Source organism: Pteronotus mesoamericanus, unplaced genomic scaffold (assembly GCF_021234165.1).
Source record: "Pteronotus mesoamericanus isolate MK-2021 breed Mesoamerican mustached bat unplaced genomic scaffold, CSHL_Meso_final contig_130, whole genome shotgun sequence".
Lineage (NCBI taxonomy): Eukaryota > Metazoa > Chordata > Mammalia > Chiroptera > Mormoopidae > Pteronotus > Pteronotus mesoamericanus.
Genome location: NW_026555060.1, coordinates 14,087,014 through 14,112,442, shown reverse-complemented (window position 1 = coordinate 14,112,442; position 25,429 = coordinate 14,087,014). Strand labels below are relative to the sequence as shown.

General features: G+C 37.4%; 1 protein-coding gene across 1 annotated transcript in view; it reads left to right on the top strand.

Annotated features, from left to right (window-relative positions):
* Nucleotides 1-25,429, top strand: part of MYO3A (myosin IIIA) — a 199,902-nt gene that overhangs the window by 78,372 nt on the left and 96,101 nt on the right. The window contains exons 11-15 of the mRNA XM_054590298.1: nucleotides 958-1,062; nucleotides 1,163-1,246; nucleotides 5,983-6,185; nucleotides 12,745-12,843; nucleotides 12,935-13,049. Of these exons, the coding sequence (XP_054446273.1) occupies nucleotides 958-1,062; nucleotides 1,163-1,246; nucleotides 5,983-6,185; nucleotides 12,745-12,843; nucleotides 12,935-13,049 (606 nt within the window). The remainder of the gene's footprint in view (nucleotides 1-957; nucleotides 1,063-1,162; nucleotides 1,247-5,982; nucleotides 6,186-12,744; nucleotides 12,844-12,934; nucleotides 13,050-25,429) is intronic.

The following is a 25,429-nucleotide window of genomic DNA, read 5'->3' as shown; positions in this document are numbered from 1 at the left end:
AGTTGTCTAAAATACTGTCTACCTAGTACCTACCTCCAAACCAAGTATTGGAGAATTAAAGATATAATCACATTGTTTATATAGGTAATATATACTTAACAGCTCTGAAACCTGTCTTATGCATTTAGAAATCCTTTAGACATATTGATTCATTTTTTAATATCAGACCATGTGTTTTGTATGAAGATAAATATATAGTTATCCATTATTCAACCTCAAGTGGTTGAAATATAGAACAGTGTTCTGAAATTAAACTACACTGTTATTAATTGGACCCATTCTCTTCTGGCTATTTGTGTACTCCAGAAAATTATTTAAAACTGGGCCTGAGTTATGTTTTATATGTGGAAAATACATAATACTTTCTTCCTCTACCAACTTAAAATTTACATGGTGAATTTAGGAACCTTGATTTAAGTTTCAGATGATTTTGCACTTTAGTGCAAGTTCTGCTAACAATCAACTGTCTCATCTTAGACAAATCAAGTAAGAGAATGTATATAAAAGACATGAAAGAAAAAAAAAGTGGTGATCATATGTCAGACATTATTATACCCAAGGAATAATCAACAAAATGATACTTGACTAACTTAGTTATAAAGTCCCTTTTACTTAAAGAAATAATAGTATTTTCAAACCTTAAGTTCTATTTTGGAAGTGGTATGCACTTCCAAAAGAGTCTTCTTTTAAATACTGCTGCCAGGATGATATTATATCATATTCTCATATCATATTTCTGGGCTGTTTTGTCAGTCTTTTTTATTTTACATAATTTTACATGAACTGTGCATATGTGTATGTGGTATGTGTAACATGTATGTAGTGTTTGGTGATATGAAACTTTATTTATGTTTTGCTTTTAAAAATTGGAACTCTACCTGTAAATAATCTAGGGTTTCAACAAAAACAAAAACAAAACCAAAAGCCCTACAAAGTGTGATTTTTTTTAATCCTTAGCATTCCAAACTATATATTGGAGCAAAGAGAACTGCCAATCCTCCTCACATTTTTGCAGTGGCTGACTTAGCCTACCAGTCTATGGTAACATATAATTCAGATCAGGTAAGAAGTGACACATTCTTAGAAATTCCTCTTAGTTTCTTTTGTCCACTGAATTTCATGTGATAAAGCCTTCTCACAGTTTCCATTTCTCACTGTCCAGTGCATTGTTATTTCTGGAGAAAGTGGGGCCGGAAAGACAGAAAGTGCTCATCTTTTAGTTCAGCAGCTGACAGTGCTTGGAAAGGTATAGTTTATTTTTTCTCTGCCCCAATAGAAATATTTGTTACATATCAGAGTCTAATATGACTGATTAGATTAATATTCTGTAATTCCAACATTTAATATTGCACAGAAACTATAAAACACTCTTGTTACTCTTTGTGAATTGAAAATATAACAAACAATATAAAAGGTATATGTTCGTTTTTGAGGATATTTTAACTTTTCTCACTTTTAGTCGACAAAACTTTATGAATGTGATTTTCCTCCTTTTAGCCTCAACACATTCACTGAATGCTTTCTTCCTCTCCTTTTGTTACTAGCAAGGTAAAGAGGAGTCAATATTATAAAAATCAGCTGTATTTATATATTATACATATATACAATGCATATATATACATATACGCAATGATCAATTGGAAATTGAAATTTGAGTATAATTTACAATAGCACCAACAACATTAGCTATTTAAATCTAACTCTTATAAAACATGTGCAAGAGTTGTATGCTCAAAAGTATAAAAAACTGATTTATCAAAAAGACCTGAATAAATGGAGAGATATACTATGTTCATGGATTAAAAGAATCAATATTATTAATATGTTGGTTCTACATCAATTTGTCCATAGGTTCAATTCAATTATAATAAAAATCTAAGCACTATTTTTTTGTAAAAATTGACAAGTTGAATCAAAAATTTATATGGAAATGCAGAAGATCTATAACAACCAAATAATTTTGAAAAGGAACAAAATTGGAAGATTAATATTACCTAATTTTGAGATTTACTATGAAGCTGCCATAGTTGTTAGATACAGTATAAAAAGCATAATCCATAAAGAGAAAAATTGGATTTCACTAAAATTAAGAATTTCTGTTCTCTGAATGACATTGTTATGAAAGTGAAACCACAAGCTACAGACTCAAAGAAATTATTTGCATGTCTCATATCTAATGAAAGACTGTATCCTTATATATATATATATATATATATATTTTAAAACTCTTAAAAGTCATTAATAAGAAATCAAATAATTTTTAAAAATGAATGAAAGAACACTGATACAAGCAATGAATGAGTCTTATTATATGATATTTGGATATATTTCAAATGCATTACATTAGGACAAAGAAGCCAGGTTCAGAAGAGTACATACTGTATGATTCAATTTATATCTCATTCTTGCATATTTAAAATTATAGGAACAGAAATACATCAGTGATTATCATGGGCAGGGGATGAAGGGAGGTGTTGACTACAAAGATTAAGGATACAATTTGGAGGGGTGATGGAATTGCTTTATATGTGGATTGTAATTGGGGGTTATATGATTGTATGTGTAAAAGCTTTCAGAACTTTACACTATAAAGGATGAAACTTTATTAAATTATATCTTAATTTTTGAAAAAGGGACTTTGATAATAGAGACTTGGTTTGATTTTCTAAATAGAGTCCTTGAAGTAAGATAAGTCAAGAATTTTGTGTTCATAATAGGCTAATATCTTTTAAAAAATCACTGTGCACAACATTTCTCTGTGAAAATTTTCATTATAATCTACATAGTTGCAATTAGAATCATGTTAAATTTTTTGCCATCACTGTGATGTAGGAATCATGTGTTACAAAATACTGTGGATACAGAGGTAGACCTCGCTGTTAAAGGGTGAGACCTAACAGTGTCAAAACAACTGCTTAACTGAGTCTAATTCATTTTCAACATAATGAGTTGAAAAAATTCCATGTTCCTATTAAAGATCAATTAACTTGTTTTAATATTTTCAATCATGTGTATTGGTATGCAATAGAAATATACTTTGCTCAATGGATTACTATGACCTCTACTAACCAGACTTGTGACCCTGAAGGACCGGAAGAGCCAGAAGAGACCAGTCAGGTAGTGCTACCTCAGGCCTGTCATCTCAGTTCCTTGCCCATCACTTCCCCTCTCATTACAACTAGGATAAGTACCTATCTAAAGGTTTTAAGTATAGTAAAATAAGACGTAATTTTGGAGGGAGAAAGGCGGTGAGGCACAGCATACTATCCTGACATAGAAGAGTTGAACACCTGAATTAATTTACTCAAGTTTTTGTAATAAAATGGCATTTGCCATTCGTTATTGATTTGTGGGCCAAGAGATGTTTTTTATCAGTAATGGAATGTTGTTCTGTAGACATCAATGAACTTGTTTATCCAATATCTCTATCTTGTTCTAGATCTAAAAATATGCTCTAATATTAATTAGGGATGGTTGCGTGCAGACACACACCTCAGAATCCTACCCTTACAAGATCATATCATGTCTTTTATTTATCTTCTTGATAAAGATTTACCAGATACAAATACAGGATATTTGGTGGATTGAAGTTACATATGTAATATGCAGTTCTCAAAACCTTAGAACAGAAGCATAAAATGGTTTAAAAATAGCCTCTTCAACAAATGGTGCTGGAAGATCAGGAATAGTACATGCAAAAAATGAAACTAGACCACCAACTTAAACCATACACCAGGATAAACTCAAAATGGATAAAAGACTTAAACATAAGACACAACACCATAGAAGTCCTAAAGGAAAACGTAAGCAGGAAAATTTCAGATATCCCAGGCAGCAATACTTTTGTTGATACATCCTCAATGGCAAACGAGACAAAGGAAAGAATAAACAAATGGAACTACATCAAATTAAAAAGCTTCTTCAAGGCTAAAGAAAACATCAGCAAAATGAAAAGGGAACTAACCGTATGGGAAAACATATTTGCCAATGAACCTCAGACAAGGGTTTGATCTCTAAAAATATATCAAGAACTCTTACAACTCAACACCAAAAAGACAAACAATCCAATTAAAAAATGGGGAAAGGACCTGAACAGACACTTCTCCAAGGAGGACATACAGTTGTCCCATAGACATATGAAAGGATGCTCAATATCGCTAGCCATCAGAGAGATGCAAATTGAAACCACAATGGGATCTCACCTCACATCGGTCAGAGTGGCCATCATTAACAAATCAACAAACAACAAGTGCTGACGAGGTTATGGAGAAAAAGGAACCCTAGTGCGCTGTTGGTGAGAATTCAGACTGGTGCAGCCACTGTGGAAAACAGTATGGAATTTCCTCAAAAAACTAAAAATGGAACTGTCTTTTGATCCAACAATTCCACTGCTTGGATTATGCTCCAAGAATCATGAAACACCAGTTCAAAAGAACCTATGCACCCCTATGTTCATAGCAGCATTATTTACAATAGCCAAGTGCTGGAAACAGCCTAAGTGCCCATCAGTAAATGAGTGGATCAAAAAACTGTGGTACATTTACACAATGGAATACTATGCAGCAGAAAGAAGGAACTCCTACCCTTTGAGGAAGCATGGATGGAACTGGAGAATATTATGCTAAGTGAAATAAGCCAGGTGGCAAAAGACACATACTATATGATCTCACCTATAAGTGGAACCTAATGAACAAAACAAACAAATAAGCAAACCAGAACCAGAGATATGGAAATAAGGAACAGACCAACAGGGACCAGAAGGGAGGGGAAAGGGGGATAAAGGAGGTAAGAAGTGAAAGGGCCTAGTTCAAGAACAAATATAAGTGACCCATGGACAAAGACAACAGGGTTGGGGTTGACTGGGAGCGGGGACGTGAGCAGGGCAGGGGACAGCAGCAGGGGAAAATTGGGGCAACTGTAATAGAATGACAATAAAAAAAAATATCCCACAGATGCCTCAACTCAAAAATTTAAAAAGTCCTTACTTAAGGAACTAATATAAGTAGATGAAGATGTTTTCTCATCTTTTTCATGTATGCAAAGCTAGTCCCACATTTTAAAAGAGCTATGTTTGTTTCAATCCATGTTACTCTCAACCCTTATTGCCTCTTTTAGAAATACTCAGAGTCCTATATGCCCTTCAGACCTCACTGTGACTGCCCGCTCCAGCCCACTCACATTCTACTGTAGCCTATGTCCCAGAAGTACCTTTTGCCCCTAGCCCTGACTTATAAAATTTCCATATTTTAACACAGCTAAGATCAGCAAGATATTACACTGCACATAACCTACCTAATCCAAAATTTCTACAAACGTGTGAATGACTGATAGCTCCTTCAACTTCGCAGAGTAGAGGATGCTTTTTAAAAGAGATCATTTTAATCCAAATAAATTCCTACTCAGTGGAATTTCAAGTCTTGGTGATAAAGACAAAGAAATTACTCTTGTTTGAGGGGAGGAGAATATGAAATGAGGTAGGAAAAAAATAGAAGGACAGGCAAGTAGGCCTTGACTGGGTTTCCATTTCCCCATCTACACTTCTAAGATGGTCTCGATTTTCACAATTACTCCCTTTCCTCTGCTTTGGAATTTACAGATTATCTTAACTCCCTCACTTGCAGGTTTAGCACCTTCCATGGAAGCAGGGAGAATGGTTCTGGCTTTTGGGAAGCTTTGGATGAGGGCCCAAGCAAGTAGAGGAGGAATAATAAGAAGTGTACCTCAATGTGCATAAGCTGTGTTGGTAAATTTGGCACTAAATGGAACTGTATTTGAATAGAAACAGCACAGAATGTTTCTGAGCCCCTCTCAGGGAGCAGGTGGGTGAATGCACATATGGGAGGGGAGAAATAGGCTAGGTTGTACCATCCGGCAGTACACCAAGATTATGTTCCTATACACTTATATATACATAAAGTGCTTATCAAAGAATAAACATTACATACAAAATTAATTTTTAAATATATTTTGCATTTTCTCTAGGCTAATAACATAACCCTTCAAGAGAAGATTTTACAAGTGAACAATTTGGTGGAAGCCTTTGGCAATGCCTGCACTATTATAAATGACAATTCCAGCCGATTTGGGAAATATTTAGAAATGAAATTTACCTCTTCTGGAGCGGTAGTGGGAGCACAGATTTATGAATACCTTCTGGAGAAATCCCGAGTTATCCACCAAGCCCTGTAAGTTCACATACAATCTCTCCTATTAGGGGGAAACAACCAAAGATACATGGCATAAGCAACATACTTGTCACAAGTTGACGCACATACCCAAGTGTCATGTGTGTTGTACGTGCCATGTGTTTCATAAGCAACATATGCATCATTAGTGACATCTGTGCCATCTGTGACATGCATGTCATTGGTGATCTGCATGTCCTGAAACTGTGTGCCCTAAACTGCATGTGTGTCATAAGCGGCATCTGTGTTCCTTTTGGCAGCTTGTAGCTGAATGAAAAAACTTCTTCTCTGGCCTAATGATTCAAAGACATTTTCATTATTTTTATGAGGAAACTATAATCACAAATCAGATTTCTACCCCAGTGGTGATATTATTTTTTTAAAGTGAGCAAGTTAGAGTCTTCCATTTTTTTTACATTGGTTTTATGCTAGACATACCTACATTATTGTAGTAATATGTCATATTTAATTCATGGGAACACAAGCTCTTGTTATGTAGTAGCATATTATTATTTACCATAAGTGCCTTCAAATTTGCTGTCATTCAACTATGAGTAAATTGTGAATATAAATTGCCTGGAGTCCAGCTCCTGAGCTCAGCCCTCAGTGTGGAAAATTATTCTTTAGTCCTTAATTCAAGATATGTAAGGAAAGGCAATTAGACAAATACGGTTTTTAGTTGTGGCTCTGTGACATGTAGGTCCACTTTAGGAAAGATTTTGAAATCTTAAAGACCCTTCTAGGATCTAGGTTCTGAAACTTACTGTGCGTATGAAGATTTGGAATATTTAATCTCTCTGCACATCAGTTTTTCATCTTTAAAATGGAAAGAGCAATAGTCCTACCTATCAATTAAGATAATGCCGGTCCAGTATTTGCACAATGAATAGCACATAGTAAGAACCCATCAGTTTAAGCTATTATTATCAGTAGTAGTGTTGACAATCGTGTAAAGATCAAAGTAACACCTAGCACAGACATAGAACATTGAAGATGTTCAGTAAACAGCAACTACTATTATTGATGTATACCCTGTGCCCAGAGCTTAGTGGACCTGCATGGGTGGACTTTGCCACCCATACCTTGGGGTCCTCTGCACATGTGGAGAATTAACTGGTTCTCCCAACCATTTGTCCTATTCTCATAACTGTGTAAGTCTCTCCTTTGGGCATTTGGGGAAGGTCTACCTAAGAGGCAAAATTGTTGAGATTTAAGTGGTGCCACCATGTTGCACAATGTCAGAGGACACCGTTCATATTGGGTTCTAGGGAGTATCATGTAAAATAAACTGTGGACAGTGACACTCTTAGGTTAACCATAGAAATAATCTCATGAATGCTTATTGAAATATCGTAGGATATATTCTAAGTAATTGCTCAGTTAGAATTATATTTAGGCATGCTGTAAATTAAGTAAGGTTTTTTCCAGCTGTCCTAAAGGACTAGTTTAGTTTTACTACATTGTTTATTGAGGGAAACATTCCAAGTTCCAAATTCACATTCAGGTTGAAATACAACTCAGTTATAATTTGAGCACAGCTGCCTTATCGGTTTTCCGTTTTTCTGGGGGGTTTTTTACTTTTTTTTTTTTACTTAATTTCAATTGTACTTTTAAATTCTAGAGAAGATTTTTGTGATCTTTAAAAACGAAATGTAACAGAAGCATTCTTAGTAGGTCCATTTTCTCATTATAAATGTAAGTGTGCTCTATCAGTCAGAGCACGGAAAGCAAAGAACTGGTTCAAAGAGTGTAACTGAGAGGACGATCAACAGAGGTAGAGAGGGCATCGAAGAACCAATAATAAATGTGAGACACCCACAGAAGCACAGCAGTGAGGAACCAGTACTACCCTTCAACCTAATGTGCGAAAGGAGGGAGCAGCATTGCAGCGCCTGGTGAGAGCCAGGGCCCTCAGGATCTGTTCATTTAGGGAGTACAGCCACTGTGAGGGAGGGAGCAAGGGGACAACACCCAGCCCTCTCTTCTCCCTCCCTGCCATCTCCTACCTGTGCTTCCTGGTGGTCATGCCCCAGAGAGGGCTGGAGCCCCGGTAGGTATCACAGTCTGGAGAGCAGGGCAAAGAAGAGTGGAAAATGGATCTCAGGTGGCAGAGAAGAATCAGAGCAGACAATTATTTTTTTAATTGAATTTACCCTTTCTTTTTAGGGAATAAGTTCTTCTCTTTTTAACTCATGTCATTGCACCCCAATCTCTGTGTTTATTTTTATATTTTTAATAATGGCACTATCATATAAATTGTGACTTAAATCCCTTATTCTAAAGAAGTTTTTAAAAGAGGTTGCTTTAATTTCACTTGTAAGTACAAAGTATAGCTGTTTCACTGCACTTTTATCCTGTACTACAGTTTACTTCAGCAAGCATTAATTGCATTTCTCTCACACACCCTGCACCTTACCAGACCCTACAGGAGATATCAACAAAGTGCACATGAGGTGCTCTCTACTTCAGAGGAAGGGACAGTATTACTTATGAAGCAATCACTGTGTCAGACATTGTGCTAAGCACTTTATAACCATTATTCTCTTAATTCTCAGAATGATGTGACAGGATATTGTTGTCTATTTTATGCATGAGGAAATGAAGACTAAAAGAATTGTAGTAAGTTACCTAATATTAAGAAGCTAATAAATGACTGAGTTGGGATTTGAACCCATGTCTGGCCGGCTGGCTACAAAGTCCATTAGTCAGTCATTCACCCATCCAGTTGGCAAATATTTATTTAGTACCCACTAGGTTCCAGGAACTGTTCTAGGCATAGAAGATACAAAGCTAAGGATTCCTGTGGTAAAGCAGTTCACAGTCTCCTGGAGGGCTGTGTATGCTTTGACACAAAGCATGCTGACCACTTATTGGTTTCTAATCTCTCACGAAAGAAGGCATTGGGTCCATCCGCTACGCGTGAGCAGGGGTGTGGCAGATTGAGGGATTGAGGAGGCTGCATGTCTTAGAGGAGCAACTCTTAGTGGAGGGAGCTATAATTAAAAATGAAAAATTAAAAGCTGTTTCACAAATATTCTATGGGGTTTATTAATAAAAAGTTGTATTGCTGGCTTTCCAAGCCTTATCATTGACCACTTTGTCAAAGATTGAACCATTTTACAGGTGGAGTAGGCCGCACCCTTGTGAGGACTCTGCCACAGTTTTGAGGGTGTTCAAAGCCTTGGCTACATAGGTGATCCCCAGGATCTAGGGCAGGTGAACACACATGAGACAGCCCTGAGGACCTTCTGAAAATGGCTCAGCGAGACTCTGAAGAAGTATTATAAGACACACAGTTAGGGCTGTGGCCAGAGACAGAGAAATACTCTTTGGTAACTTGCTGACACCCTGTTTGTCCTTAGCCTTTGTGACCTGGGAAGCACTGTCATATGAGCACGTATGGGATGCTGTGGTCCTCTGTTTACTTCGGTATGCCTTTGGTATAGTTAGGGCAAGACAGCAAATGGGTCCATTTTGGCAGTATCTTTTTTTCCTGTTTCTTTAACTCTCTGGATGTTTGTCTACTAAAGATCAGTATATTTCCTATAGTATCTCCAGGTCCTGTCAAATTACAGTTCTCAGTAAACATAAACTGATAATTAAAAAGAAAACCACCAATTCTGAGTGTCTACATTTATGACTCACCTCTCTAATTGTACACTGTGTCATTTAAGCCTGAAAGGTGTGACACACAGAGCAATCATGTGGTTTCATTAGAACAAAGCAAACCGAATTATATGCTTTGCCAACCTTAGGGGAATTTTTGTTATCTTGTGGTGAGAAAAGGCAAGAACTAAAATTTTCATTTTGTTCTAACCATGCAGTGCTAATGTTCATTGAAGTGTGACAGGTGACTGCAACAAGTCATGCTGGGGGGGTGGAGAGTGTGAACACAACCATTCTAAAGGACGTCCAGTCCTCGCTTCAGCATCTGAGCCAGTGGACCAGCCCTTTTCTCAAAAGTTCACCTGCCTTTGCTTCTATGACTAGATTCCCTGATTCTTCTTATACCTCTCTGATTTTTTCTTCTCTAACTTAGAGTTATCCATCCATTTCCAAAATGTGTATTGTCCTTGATGTTTCTTTTTTCCTTTCTTGACCAATTCATATTACACACTCTCTCTCTCCCCCCACCCCCCACTCATAGGCACACCCTGTTGGTCCTGATTCCCTGGAGATTCCTGGCTAATACAGCCACAGAGAAGACTGCTTGTGCAGCAGCAATTTAGCATCTCCTGACCAAGTCCCTTTTGTAACATCCAAACCTTTGTGATGGGGTGGGAGCTTTATAGTAACTGAAAGAGGAGTCATATAAAAAGAAATAAAGACAGCGAGGCCTTACGGTTTGAAGGTTATACCTAATTTAGCCCTTGTAGGAGGAACTGTTCTCTGCCCCAACTGCAGTCTCAGAGTGATAATGGAGTGAATAGTCAAGTGAAGATTTAGAGCCACACTAAAAAAGAGGAAGGTACAGTGGCAAACAAAAAGGGCAATTCCACAAGAAAGAGGCAAACTCAGAGTTTCCAAATGGCCAATCATGGTCTTCAGAATCGAAGCAAAGCAGGCCAAAGAGGGACCACAGAGACTGTGAACCTGGAAAGCAGGAAGATCAGCCTTCTCTGTTTCTGAAGGGAACTTGCCTGACCTTGAAGAGAAAGTGTGATCCATTCCAGGACCTCTCCAGAGCAAAAGAAAGACAAGGAAAGGAGGAGAAGGGGGACCCTGAGGTCTCAGCAGTTATGCTGTGTACCCTTCTGAGCCAGAGACTCACCTTGTGACCCACACTCCTTCCCTTAATTGTATTATTGCAGAATCTGGGAATGCTGTTTATATATAGAACCACAGAGTCACACTCCCTCCGGAAATGGGGGAGGGGTTTGAGCTGTGCATGTGTGGCTGGAGACTTTGCCCCCTTGCGAACCATGGGGGAGGAGGGCAAAGGCAAACATGGCCAACGCTGGCCCTCATTGGTTGGGAAGCTGGACACCCCCACTGACTTTCAGCGTGCATAGGATTCTGGGAGACTTTCGAAACAGAGCACACTGGGAAGTGAAAAGTCGGTTGGTTCTTTTCCCTCTCCTGGGCAAGGGGCATGTCAAAGGTCACGAGTGGGCCTGCCAGTGGTGGGGGCCTGTGAGCGGAGGCCTAGGGCAGACTCTGAAAGATGCCTGAAGCTGGACGGTGACTGGAGACCAGCTGAGCCACCTACGTTTATGATACTTTTGGGTGGGAGGAGAGGTTCCTAGCTCAACCTTGAACTGAGCTGACAGAGGGTGACAGGGTGATTTTTCTTTGGGTGTCTTAGAGGGAATGGGCTTTGAAGCAGAAACTTGCCATAATTTCCAAAGGCCTTGGTGATAACAGTCAGCACTGTGAACGGATTTTTGAGCTTGTGTTATTTTCAGTTCTTGAACCTGTGTAGTAGTTGTAATGACAAATATTTAAATATGTCATACTCTGACTTTTCCTTTCCCCTTAATTTTGTTACCCAGATATTTTAGGCAGAAACTTGCCATTAAATAAAAGATTCCTTTCTTTTCCACCAAATTCCATCTTTGGAGATTTGCCTGGTAGTCAGAGAGCAGTAGGACCCCCCTCTCCTGTTAGGGTTTGGTAACAAAAGGAAGGGTAGGAAAGAAAGAGGTGGACTATCTTGAGCCAGAGACTCACCATGTGACTCACATTCCTTTAATTGTATTATTCCAGAATCTGGGGATGCTGTTTATATATAGAACCCTAGTCATGGAACCTGAGACTTGTAAGAAACAGATTCCTCATACAGTGAGAAAACTGAGCCCCACAAAGTCAGTGTAACAATGTGGTCAAAGACATGGGCTTTGGATTCAAACAGCCCTGGTTTGAATCCAGTTTAGTCATCAACTTGAAGAGATCAGTAGCCACTCAAACCCTCAGTTTCCTTGTATGTAAAATGAAGGAAGGGCATGAGTAATAACCAGGGGGTTATGGCAGGTAAATAAGGCAATGTAGTGCTTATGATCATCTGGCACACTGTCTATATATTATTAATTTGTTTCTTTTTCTCTCTGCTCTGCTCACATGTAAACTCCAAGGAGTTAGGGATTTTCATTGTATTTTTTGCATTGCCTTATACTCCCCTTCCCCCCTCCTCTGCAATCACCACACTGTTGTCCATGTTCATGACAATCCCTCCACCGCCTCAATCCCTCAGTCCCTTCACCACCTACCCCCACCCCGCTGCTGTTAGCTGTCATTCTGCTCTCTATGAGTCTGTTGTTATTTTGCTTGTTAGGGAGTTTTGACTGTTTTCTCTTGCTGTTTCCCAGTGCCTGCAACAGTGCCTGGTACTCACTCACAAACAGGCATTGAGTGGTTCATATAAAATGCTTAGCAGTGTCCAGAATCCAATGACAATCATTGTTGAAAGTAATATCAACAATGACAACCACAGAAAGCCAAAATCCAGTATCCTGGGAAACATTGATACTCACAGTTGTTGTTCTGATCATTATATTGCCAAGAAATTTTAACAATAAATATTCCTACTAATCACCTTTCTGCAAATGTCTTATTTTTTCAGTGGAGAAAAAAATTTTCATGTTTTTTACTACATCTATGCTGGTTTAGCCGAAAAGAAGAAACTAGCCCATTACAAACTGCCTGAAAATAAACCTCCCAGGTAATTCAGCAGGTTGTAATTTTCTTAAATAATGCTTTCACTTTCCACCTAATTTTAGATTTTTTACTCACTCTTCCATATTTTTTTTCAGATACCTACAAAACGATCACCTCAGAACAGTACAAGACCTGACGAACAATAGTTTCTATAAATCTCAATATGAATTAATTGAGCAATGTTTCAAAGTCATAGGTTTTACAATGGAGGTGAGTATGAAAGACACCTCTTTAGGAAGTATCTTTTCATCCTCTCTAATTGCAAGAGTTAGCAATTAATTGAGTGATTAATATATGCCAAGCATTATGCTAAGTGCTTTACATGGGTCATCCTTTTAATTACTCAAATAACCTTATGAGATGAGTAGAATTATAATATTTATAGATAAGGAAACAGTGGCCTTGAGATGTAACTGAATTTGGTTTTGTTCTTAACCTTTTATTTTACATAAATTTGCATCCCCTGCTTATGAAATTTTATATAAATGCATAAATATGATTACATGTTATTTTCTACTGCAGTCATTTTTTATAACAGCTTTATTAACATAATTCATATATCATACAAGTCAGCCATTTAAAAGTACATTTTTTAACATCCTCACCCAAGGATATGTGTATTGATTTTAGAGAGAGAGGAAAGGGGAGAGAGAAAGAGAGCAAGCGAGAGAGTGAGAGGGAGAAATATTGATGCAAGAGAGAAACATGGATCAGTTACCTTCCATATACCCCTTGACCAGGGATCAGGCCTGCAACTTAAGTATGTTCCCTGACTGGGAATCAAACCTGCAACCTTTTTAGTGTACAGGAACATCACTCAAACCAACGGAGCCACCCAGCCAGTGCACCCAGCCAGTGCAAAAGTACATTTTAATGACTTTTAGCATATTCACAGTTGTCTGCATCCATCACCATCATCATTTTAAAAATATTTTCATGTTCTAAAGTTTTCACCCCAAAAAGAAACATGCTAGAAGCATATTTCCTAGCCCATTCCTAGCCCACCTCTGCTTTCTATCACTACAGATCTCTTTGTTCTGGACATTTTACATAAAGTGATGCTATATGCCGTCCTTTTTGACGGGCTTCTCTCTTTCATGTAACATTTTCAAACTTCACCCATGTTGTAGCATGCATCATTACTTTATTTCTCTTTATCCTTGAGCAATATTCCATTTTATGGACATACCTCATGTTCTTTATCCATTCTTCAATTCATGCACATTTAGGCTGTTTCCATTTTTTCAGCATTATGAATAATATTGCTGTGAACTTTTGTGTATCATTTTGGTGTAGACATAAGTTTTCATTTCTCTTTGCTATATAACTAGGTGTGAAACTACTGGTATACAGAGTAATTCTATGGTTAACTTTTTGAGAAACTGCCAGAATTTTCCAAAGTGGGTGTACAATTTTACATTCCAACCAGCAGTATATAAAGTTTCCAGTTTCTTCATCTTCTCCCTAATACTCGTTATTATGTCTTCCTATCATAGCCATGCCAGTGGGTGTGCAGTGGAATCTCAGCGAGGTCTTGATTTGCATTTCCCTAAATGGCTTGTGATGCTGAACTTCTTCTCATGTACTTATTGCTCACTTATCTATCTTCTTTGAAGAAACGTCTATTCCAATCTTTTGCCTATTTTTTAATTGGGTTGTCTTTTTATTATTGAGTTGCAAGTATTCTTTAAATTATAAATACACTTAGTGGCTTATCAGATATGTAACTTGCAAAAACTTTATCTCAGTTGTCTTTTTACACTTTTGATGGTGTCACACTCTTGATGGTGTCCTTTGAAGCACACAAGTTTTTTGTGATGTCCAGTCTATTTATTTTTTTCTCTTGTTGCTTGTGATTTCAGTGCCATACATAAGAAACCACTGCTAATCTCAAGTCATGAAGAATTTTGCCGAAATTTTCTTCTAAGTCTTATAGTTTTAGTTCTTACATTCAAGTCTTGGTTCCACTTTGAGTTGATTTCTGTGTCTGGTGTGAGATAGGGGCCCAACTTCTTCTGCGTGTGACATTCGGTTGTATCACAACCATTTGCTGAAAAGACCGTTCTTTCTCATTGATTGGTCCTGGCATCCTTGTTGAAAATCAGTTGACTCCAAATGTCTAGAATTACTCCTGAACTCTCAATTCTATTATTTGGATCTCTATCTGTCTCTATGCCAGTACCACACTGTCTTGATTATCGTAGCTTTAGAATAAGTTTTGAAATTGGGAAGTGTGACTCCTCCAACTTTATTCTTCTTTATCAAGATTGTTTTGGGTTTCTTGAATTTCTATGTGAATTTAAGAATCAGCTTATCAATTTCTGGTGCAGTTTTTTTAAAACTTCTCTTTTTATCAGTTCTTTCTTCCCCATCCCACCCTCTTTCATCCATATCTGCTCTCTTTCTCTTCCCCCAGCTAATGGTTGTTAATGATCCAGCATACATAGCCCAATATTCCATATTTATCTCCCTGCTCATAAAATCTACTTGTAGACATTCCACATACACACACACACTCTCCACACCACACACATAAACACAAATACATACATGTACCTATGTCTGGAGGGATGGCTCTTGTTTTATTAATATGGGATTATATTACACACACTCTTCTATGTCCAGTTTTCCTCACTCAGCAATACCTTGTGAAATCCCTTCAAATCACCTAGTATAATACTAAATCAGTGATCTTAAAGGCAACATAGTGTCCCATGGTATATACTACCTTTATTTAGCCATTCAGCTATGAATGGGCATACAAGTATTAATGTTTCCAGATCTTTATCACAGTAAACAAAGCCAAAATATGTCCTTATTTACTAGTGCTTTTATTTTTATAGAGTGGACCTCTAGTAGCGGGATTGTTGAGTCAAAGGTTATATGTATTTTAAATTTGAATATGAATTGCAAGAGTGCCTACTGAGAATTATGAAATACTTATTATTTCCACCAGTAATGTGTAGAGTCCCCCTCATCCCCTCCACTGCCTACAATGCATTGTAGTTTTTTAAATATTTGTTTGTCTGATGGGTGAAAGTAACATCACATTTCAAGTTTGCATATCTTTAACTAATAGTGAAATTGAACATCTTTTCATTTGTTTTCTGGCTGCTTAGGTTTGTGGTTTTATGAATTGTTTATTTATGTATGTTTCCCTTTTAATATATTTTAATTAAATTTATCCGGGTGACATTGGTTTTTAGGGTTATATAGGTTTCAAGTGTACACTTCTATGATACGTGATCTGTACATAGTACTGTGTCCACCATCCAAAGTCAGGTCATCTTCTGTCACGATATATTTGTCCTTCTTTACCCTTTACTATCCTCCCCACCCTCTTCCCTCTGCTAATCACCATACTGTTTTCTGTGTCTATTAGTATCCATATTTTATCCCACCCATGTGTAAAATCATATGGTTCTTAGGTTTTTCTGACTTACTTTGCTTAGCTTAATATTATCAAGATCCATCTGTGTTGTCACAAATGACAGTATTTCATCTCCTCTTATGGTTAAGTAATATTCCATTGTATATATGTATGACATCTTCTACAGCCAATCATCTATGGAAGGACACTTTTATTGTCTCCATGTGTTGGCCACCATGAATAATGCTGCAGTGAACATAGGGGTATATAAATCTTTGCCAGTAAAGGTTTTTGAGTTTTTCAGATAGGTACCAGAAGAGGGATTACTGGGTCATATGGTAACTCTATATTTAGTTTTCTGAGGCACCATAGTCATTGTACCAATTTACATTCCCACCAGCAGCAAATGAGAGTTCCTTTTACTCCACAGCCTCCCCATTGCTTGTCATTACCTGCCTTGTTGGTAATAGCCATTCTAACAGGTGTGAGTTTTGATTTGCATTTCCCTAATAGCTAGTGAAGTTGAACAGCTTTTCATATATCTGATGGCCTTTGTATGTCTTCTTGAGAGAGGTGTCTGTTCAGGTCCTCTGCCCATTTTCTAATTGGAATGTCTGTTTGTTTGGTGTTGAGTTGTATGAATTCTTTATATATTTTGGATATTAACCGCTTGTTGGAGATGTTGTTCACAAATATCATCTCCCATTCAATTGACTGTCTTTTTGTTTTGTGGTCAGTATCTTTTACTGTGTAGAATCTTTTTAGTTTGATATAGTCCCATTCATTTATTTTTGCCTTTACTTCCCTTGCTTTTGGGGTCAAATTAATAAAATGTTCTTTTTGTGTTTTTACGAGTTGTATATTTATATATGTCACCCTTTGTTGTAGAGGTATTTCTATGCTTTATATCAGTTTGTAAGTTCTCACTGAATATTGTAGACATATTATTTTGTCATTTGTATTATAAATGTTTCCTGTTTTATGACTTGTCCATGACTTGTTTTTTAGCATATCTTTTACCATAGAAAAAATGTGTTTTTAATTTTTATATAGTCCAACAAATTTATTTTTTTTGCTTTTAACATCTGAGTTTCTAGTCTTGGTTTAAAAGATTTCACTATCTCTAGATTGTACATGTAGTCTCTCAGATTTTCTTCTAAGTTTTTAAAAAATTATTTGACTTTAATCCATTTGAAATGTTTTTTTTATAGTGTCAGATGGGGCACTATATTTTTTCCACATGGAGAGCCCGTTGTGCCTCACTGTCATAATAAACCACTGAACCACTCATGTGCCACTGGTTTCTGTACCACTGGTTTAATACTATACACATTTCCCACTGTGTTGACTGGTCATATATTAAAGCCTTATATAACATGGACTGTTTCTGATATCTCTACCACCAATTTATGTTTCTATTTATGTAGCAATATTCTGTTGACTTGATTAGAGTGGTTTGGTACTAAGTTTTTCTGGTGAGGCATCCTACCTGGTAAGGTAAGCCCTGTTCTCACTTTCCATGATTTTGTCAGATATTGTCTGGCATTTAATTTTAAAGTAAACTTTAAAATCAACTTATTCAATTCTCAGACCCTCAGTTGAAATTCTAATTCAAATTGTATTAAACTTATATATTAATTTGGGGGCATTGCCATTTTTATGATGTTATATCTTCTCATCCCAAATTATGATATGCCTTCCCATTTGTTTAGATGTTGCCTGTTTTATCATTTATAGTTTATTCATCTAGAACTTGTTTTACTTTTACACCTCTTTCTAACTATGTTATGGTTTTTGATATTATTCTAAATGAAATGTTTTTTCTATTGGTAACCTTTTCTAAGTATGTAATCATGTCATCAACAAAAAGAATAATTATTTTCCCTTTTTCTGTCAGTTATTCCTTTTTCTTTTGTGCACTTAGAGCATCTAAGACTTATAGAGTCTAAGTCAATATTAAGCAATAATGATTATAACTTGCCTCCTTGTCTAGTTTCTGGTTTTAAGTAAATTGGTTTTAGTGTTTTGCTCTCATTTCTAATAAAGAACACTTATCATAAATAATATCCTTTTATTGATGCTTTACTTAGAGGTTTTATTACATATCCTGCTGAATTTCATCAAATGTTTTTTCATTATGTAATGATATAATCATATTTTTCTGAAGCCATATGTTGAGATCTATTATTGTTTTAATAGATTTTTAAATATTAAAATATTAAAATTAAAATTAAATATTAAAATATTAAGGATATATAAGTATCCTTACATTTCTGGAATAATCCCAATGTAGTCAAACTGTATTTCTCTTTTGACATATTTTTGGATTCTATGTCCTAGTGTTTTATTTAGAATTTTTGCATCTAATCATCAATGAGATTTAACTATTATTTCAATTTAATTCATTTATATCCTTATCAGATCTGAGTATTAAAATTATGACAGTGAGCATTTTAATCTTTTTTTCTTTGGCCTGTAAGATTTTAAATCAGAGTTCAAATCAGTTCCCAATATCTCTTAAGATGTAAAGCACTTAGACACAGATACCTAGGTTCCTACCAGATTATATAGGAACTTCCATGGAAGAGACCTAGTCGTGTGTCTTTTACAAGCACCCCAGATGAGTCTTATTAATTAGAGAAGATTGGAGAACACTAGTTTTCAAAACTTTGGACTAAGATGAGATAAAACTTAGCTGTGTGTGCCTCTGGCCCTGGGGCCTTTTTGATACTAAATCTTTAATCAATTTCTGATTTTTCTGTGGTAATTACCTATTCAAATTTTTCTTTTTTTTAGGTTATTTGTATTTTGTTAATACTATAATCAAATTTTAGGCCACAGATTTGATTGATAAATTTTATTATAATACTTCTAATTTATTCCATATCTCTGGTTGTGTTTTCTTTCACATTCTAATCTTATATTTTTATTGGTTTTGTCCTCCTGTATCTTTAATTGAGTTTACAGGAAGTGTTCAATCTTAAGAATAAAAATGAAAACAAAACAACAGCTGTTGGATATATTTACCCATCCTATAACTTTTTTCATTATCTATTTTATGGATTTCAATTTTACTTTTATATTTTTACTAATTTAGTCATGTGGTTTGTTTTGTTGTTCTTTTTTAAAAGAGAACACTTGGTTCCTCATTTCTTCCTTTATCTTATTTAATAATGAAGGCATTCAAGGCTATAAATTTACGCCTGAGTAATAAAGGTTTCTTTCTGTGCCACTGGTTTATAATCTTTAATATTTATAACAAAATATGTTGTTTAATAGACTTTTAAAGAAACTGTCAGACTTGCTTTTAGCAATTTACTATTTGCTGTGTCGATTTCATCCAGGGATAAAGAATGTTTCAGGGGACTTCTGGTAAAATAACAGCATAAATATGGTACTTGGAACCTCCCACAACCACATCAAAATTACAACTAAATTACAGAACAACCATCATTCAGAAGCACCTGAATTCTACCTGATCATAAGTCCTACAACTAAGGATATTGAAAAGAAGCTGCTTTTGGACTGTTAGGAGGGGTGTAGACTTGCAAGGGGCTGGTCCCAACCCATGTGAGATGAATAAAAATCAGGAGGGTCATCTCAGATGCAGATGTTCCCCCCAAGGAGTAGAGGTGTCCCAGCTCCACATCAGACTCTGCAGCCCAAGTATAAGTACCAGGAAGAGAAGTCCCCATAACTTATCTCTATAAAAACCAATGGGAATTGTGTCTGAGACAAAGGCTTCTGGAGACGCAGGCAGTTTCTCTTAAAAGGCCCACACACATACTTACTCTGATTCATTTCCTCTGAGCTCCAGTCTTGGGACAATAGCTCAAAAGGCACCAGGGACATATGGGGAAGAAATGAAGTGGTTGACATCAGGGCAAGAGCTGGGAGAGCAGCTTTCTCTCATCCAGAAGTGCTGGCAGAGGCCACTGTTCCTTTACTGAGCCCTCCTCCCACACAGCCAGTGCCATATCTGAGTCTCTATCAACTATAGCCCTGTTCTGGTGATCCCCTGAGACCCCACCCCAACCAACTTGTGGGCCCACAGAAGCTGTTTCCAGTGGCTTTTCAATACAAATGACCTGTCTTGGCTCATACTTCAGACATTCCTAAAATCTCTCAAACAAGCATCTGGCCTCAGAAGGCTTTGTACCTTTCACTAAGTGGCCCCAGACCTAGCCATAGTGGCAGCCAGCCTTGCTTCACAGCTTGGCCTGGCCTGGACACCTCCAAGCCCAGCACAAGTAGCAGCCATCTGCAGATGGCTTTGTAACCCATGCCAGGCAGCCCCAACTAGAATTCATATGGTGACTGACATTGACCCCCACCTTCTGGGAAGCCCCAGAGCTAGCACACCCTCTAGGCAGCTTCAGGTCATATCGAAATACCACCCAGCCACCTCCATAAGTGATACACTCAAGAAGTGGACTCACAGGGCACAAGAGCCATGCTAAAGTATACCTTGCTCCATGGAGTGGGTCCCTGCTGCACAGATCATCCTCCATGGTGGTCCCTGCAGCTAATTGGCCTGGGGGTAAATCCCTCCCATTGACATACCAATAGTAATCAAGGCTCAACTACAACAGGAGGGTGTACACAGCCCACATAGGGTGGGGGTGTGCCCTGCTTGAGTGAATGGGAAGGCTGTACCACTGGACCCTACGGGACACCTACTACATAAGGCCACTCTACTAAGCCAGGGAGGTGTAGCAGCTCTACCTAATACACAAAAGCAGAAAGAGGGGGGCTGCCAAACTGAAGAGACAAAGAAACAAGTCCCAAATGAAAGAGCAGAACAAAACTCCAGAAAAAAAGGGCTAAATAAAATGGAAACAAGCAATCTACTTGATCCATAGTTCAAAACACTAGTTATAAGGATGCTCAATGAATTTAGGGGAAGAGTAGATGAACTTAGTAAGAACTTCAATCGCATAAAAAACATAGAAACAATAAAATGAACAAGTCAGAAATGAAGGATACACTAACTGAAATAAAAAGTACATTATAGGGAATCAAAAGTGAAATAGGTGAAGCAGAGGATCAAAGCAGATACTTGGAAAATAAGGAAGCAAAACACACCCAATCAGAACAGCAAAAAGAAAAAACAATCCATAAATATGAGGATAGTATAGAAACCTCTGGGACAACTTCAGACATACCAACATTCACTTCATAGGGGTGCCAAAAGGAGAAGAGAGAGAAAGGAATTGAAAACTTATGTGAAAAAATAATGATGGAAACTTCCCTAACCTGGCACAAGTCTAGGAAGTGCAGAGAGTTCCAAACAAGATGAACCCAAAGAGGCTCACACCAAGACACATCATAATTAAAATGCCACAGGTTAAAGACAAAGAGAAAATCTTAAAAACAGCAAGAGAAAAACAGTTACCTATAAGGGAGCTCCCATAAAACTGTCAGCTGATTTCACAAAAGAACCTTTTCAAGCTAGAAGGAATGGGCAAGAAACATTAAAAATGATGAAAAGCAAAGACCTACAACCCAGAAACACTATCATTTGTGTCAAAGAACAGATAAAGAGCTTCCCAGACAAGAAAACGCTTGAGTTCATCACCACCAAACCAGTATTACATAAAATATTAAAAGATTTTCTTTAAGAAGAAGAAGGAAAAGGAAAAGATCAAAAATATGAATAATTAAATGTCAATAAATACATATCTATCAACAATTTAATCTAAAAAACAAAATCAACAACAAGCATAACAGAAACAGCTCAGATACAAAGGCCATTTTGACAGTTTGCCAGATGGGAGAGGGATTGGGAGATAGATGAAAAAGGTGAATGTAATTGAAAAATCAAAAATTATTAAAAAAAGAAATACATCACTCAGAATGTAAATCAGACTTTTAGATGAACTCTTTCAGGAAAGTAATATTCAATTTGTTGAATCTTAGTTTTATTTTCATAAATAACCCTCCTTCAGCTTTAAACAGTTGATGTATCTGTTTAAGAAGTTTACTGAGATTACTTGGGTTATCAGATCTAAGAGCTTGAGCTAAAAGAAGTATGCAATTATTCTCTCAAACTGGAAAATTTTATCAGTAAAATATAAAATATAGAGATGCTGATATAATTGAAACTTTACAAAAATCATTTAAATTACATCCAGTCAGGTTAATGAACCTAATCACTTAAAAGTGTGTTTTTAAGGCAAAGTTGACTCCCTTCTAAAGTGGAAGGCTGTCAACAATAACCTTTAGTCCATTGTCCATTTGCTTGTCAGAAAGTAATATTTTTATAGATATATGTGTACTTGACATAGAGAAAAGTTTGTAGCTAAATGCTTTTTCTCCAAATATGGAACTGTAAGATCTTGCTACTAATTCTACAGTCTTGCCTTCTCTTTGAAAGCTTTTGGCTCCCACATGGGTATTCTTGCTGTAGGCTTGTAGGGGAGGATATTCTCAAGACCTTGACCCTAGAAAACGAGGTATGATCTCTTCCAACTGCCAACTGGGTAAGGTTGGAGAAGAAGGCTTTTCTCTTGACTTGAAATTAGGGCCCTGCCTGCATGGGGATATTTATGGAAGTTAGGGTAATCTTTGTCCATCAGGAAACATTTTGCCTACTAGAGTTAATGTTTCTAATGTCTTTATCCATAGCCAAGAAGAGTTCAAATTTGATGGGGAGACTCCCTACCTGGGTGCTCTACAGTGTAAGAATTTAGAGTCCCTCCTTGAGTTATGAATAAATGTTGCTACTCTGTTTCTAGGTGAATTAATGGGTTGTATAGAGGGGAGTGAGAGGTTAAGGGGACCTGGCAGGCTCCTTCTAAGACCCACTGAGGAGAAATAACTCCTCTTGGGACCAGAGAGGAATATTGCCATGACTTCCCCAAAGAGTTTTCAGTTTTTCCCAGAACGCTGAATTATATGGACAAGAGCGAAGCAATCTTTTGGACTAATTGGAAACCCAAGGTTGAATGCATTTTTAGTCAAACACTCTACTCACAGGAAGTCTTGAGCTGAAGAGTTGAGTAACTTTTTTGGTTTAGAAGTAGAGGCTCCAACTTGACTATCCTCATTTCTGAACTATGCATTCTCTCTATAGATTCATGGACTCTACCTTGAACTTTGGGCTTATGACTCAAGCCGTCACTCTGTAACTACAATAGTTTACTGCAGATAAAATCAGGAAACTCAATGGTTCTGTGGTCTCTAGACAGAAAGAAAGTGATTGAGCCCTTCTCTCTGTTGATGTATTAAATAGCTTTTAGGCTGTCAAATGATATAAAGAATCCATTGTTTGGTAGGATTTCTGAAGGTTTGTGGAGAAACTTGCAGACTCTTCTCTTAGCTGTAATATGTAACTATGGAGAACTTTTTCCTGGCAAGAGAGATGCCTGATTCTTAAAGTGGCCAATATGTGAATCCTATTTCCCCCACTCCATCTTTACATCAGAAAAAAAGAAGAAGAAGAAGAAAAAGCAAATGTTGGCAGGGTAACTGGATTGATGTATGAGGACAAGAGAATTTGCTCAACCAGTAGCAGCCTTTGCTGGAGAGTTGGGAGAGAAATGATGGGGACTGAACAGGAGTTGGACAACTAAGAGATTATTAAGCTTGTAGGACTCATTGTGGATATCTCGTGTAAAGAGTAGAGTGGTGTACACGCTTTCGTATGGCATGAGGTTGTGAACGTCATGCCATGATGGAAACTGTGCTGTTAACCATACCTAACTGCCTTTTGGGAAGGAGGTCTGAACTGTAACATCTGGAATCAGATATGACCCTAATACCTTTCCTAATAAAAATAGATATTTTTGTTACTAGTGAAATAAACATGTTTGTAGTTGGTTCAGCTCTGGGAGAGGAAGTCACTGACTCAGAAGGCATGAGTTTCAGCCATAGTCCAGGTGACATGAGATTACCACCCAGAGATGGCAGACAAACTACGGGAGATACTCCAGAAGATGTCACATACCACCCTGTCTCAGACATAGTCCCATTCTTATGTTCTATTCCGATGTCCCAAGAATCATCAGTGACTACTTGGGTCTTTTGCTCTCATTCTGGTTCAGAAGACCAAGACCTTGTCTTCTCTTGAGTGTTTCAGCACGACATTAATCCTAGGTTAGCTGCACCAGGAGTGAAAACAGGCTATTTTGCTGTTCCAGCTATCTGGTATGATGCAGTAATTAGTTAAATACTAATGCTGCCCAGACACACCCATCCTTCCTGGGTGTAGCCACTTTCAGGTGCCTCCTCCTCACTTCCGCCTGCCAAATTCAAATTCGAATCTGGCTCCTCCCTTTTTGCTGCATCCCTTTCCCTCCCCAGGCTCTCCCCAGCCCTGTCCTCACCCACTGGGTGCACCTGTGGAGGCACGTTGACATAAGCACTAAGAGGTATATGACTTAATTAGGGGTACAGTGAATAAAGGAAAAAGCAGTGAATACCTTTTCTCTAATCCTTGATCTTAAGATGAATGTTTGCTAGTGGTAGATGCTCCTTTAGACTGTGATCTGGCTCTGTGGTTTGCCTGGTGAGCAGGAAACAGGAGAAGGTATCTAGAGCTTAGCGCATCCTCCAAACTGAAGCATCTTGTACACCAAGCAAGCAGCTCCAGCTCTGAGCAGGGGCTGGGCCTCTCTGTACTTCTTTACTCTGCTTTCTGCCATCAGAAGAGCTGACCTACTTACCAATTCCCTCCCCTAGAGGTTCCTGTCTTAGAAGCAAGGGATCATTTTTAATTGGTTTGTTTACTTCTAAGCCCCACTCATTAGAGGCAATGTTTCACTTATATTTAGCTCAACTCCCTTCTCTTGCCTAGTAGAGCAACGTTTAGTAGCATCAAATGAAACCAATCTTGCAGTTAACATCCACTGAAAAATAGAATTCACTTATTTAAAGCTGCATATTCCAAATGTAAACATACTTCTTATTGAACATCTGAACATACAGCTTATGATACAGGAAACTATAACAGATGTTTCTGAAGCTGAGGCACAATCACTGCTAAATATTTGTCAAGACTTAATCTGGTTCCAGATGACTCTCCTGAGACGTGGTGGTCCCCATCTAAAAGCAGGGATTCAGACTCCCCAAGGCAGGCTGACCCAGTTTGGAGGCCATAAAATGAAACCAAGTGAGTGTGTACTTCCTTTTCATCACACCCCTGGTTTTTGTTTGTGTTTTGCTTTCCCACTGGCTTTCTTGAATATGTCCTTTGTCAATAGCTGCTTCAATTCCATTT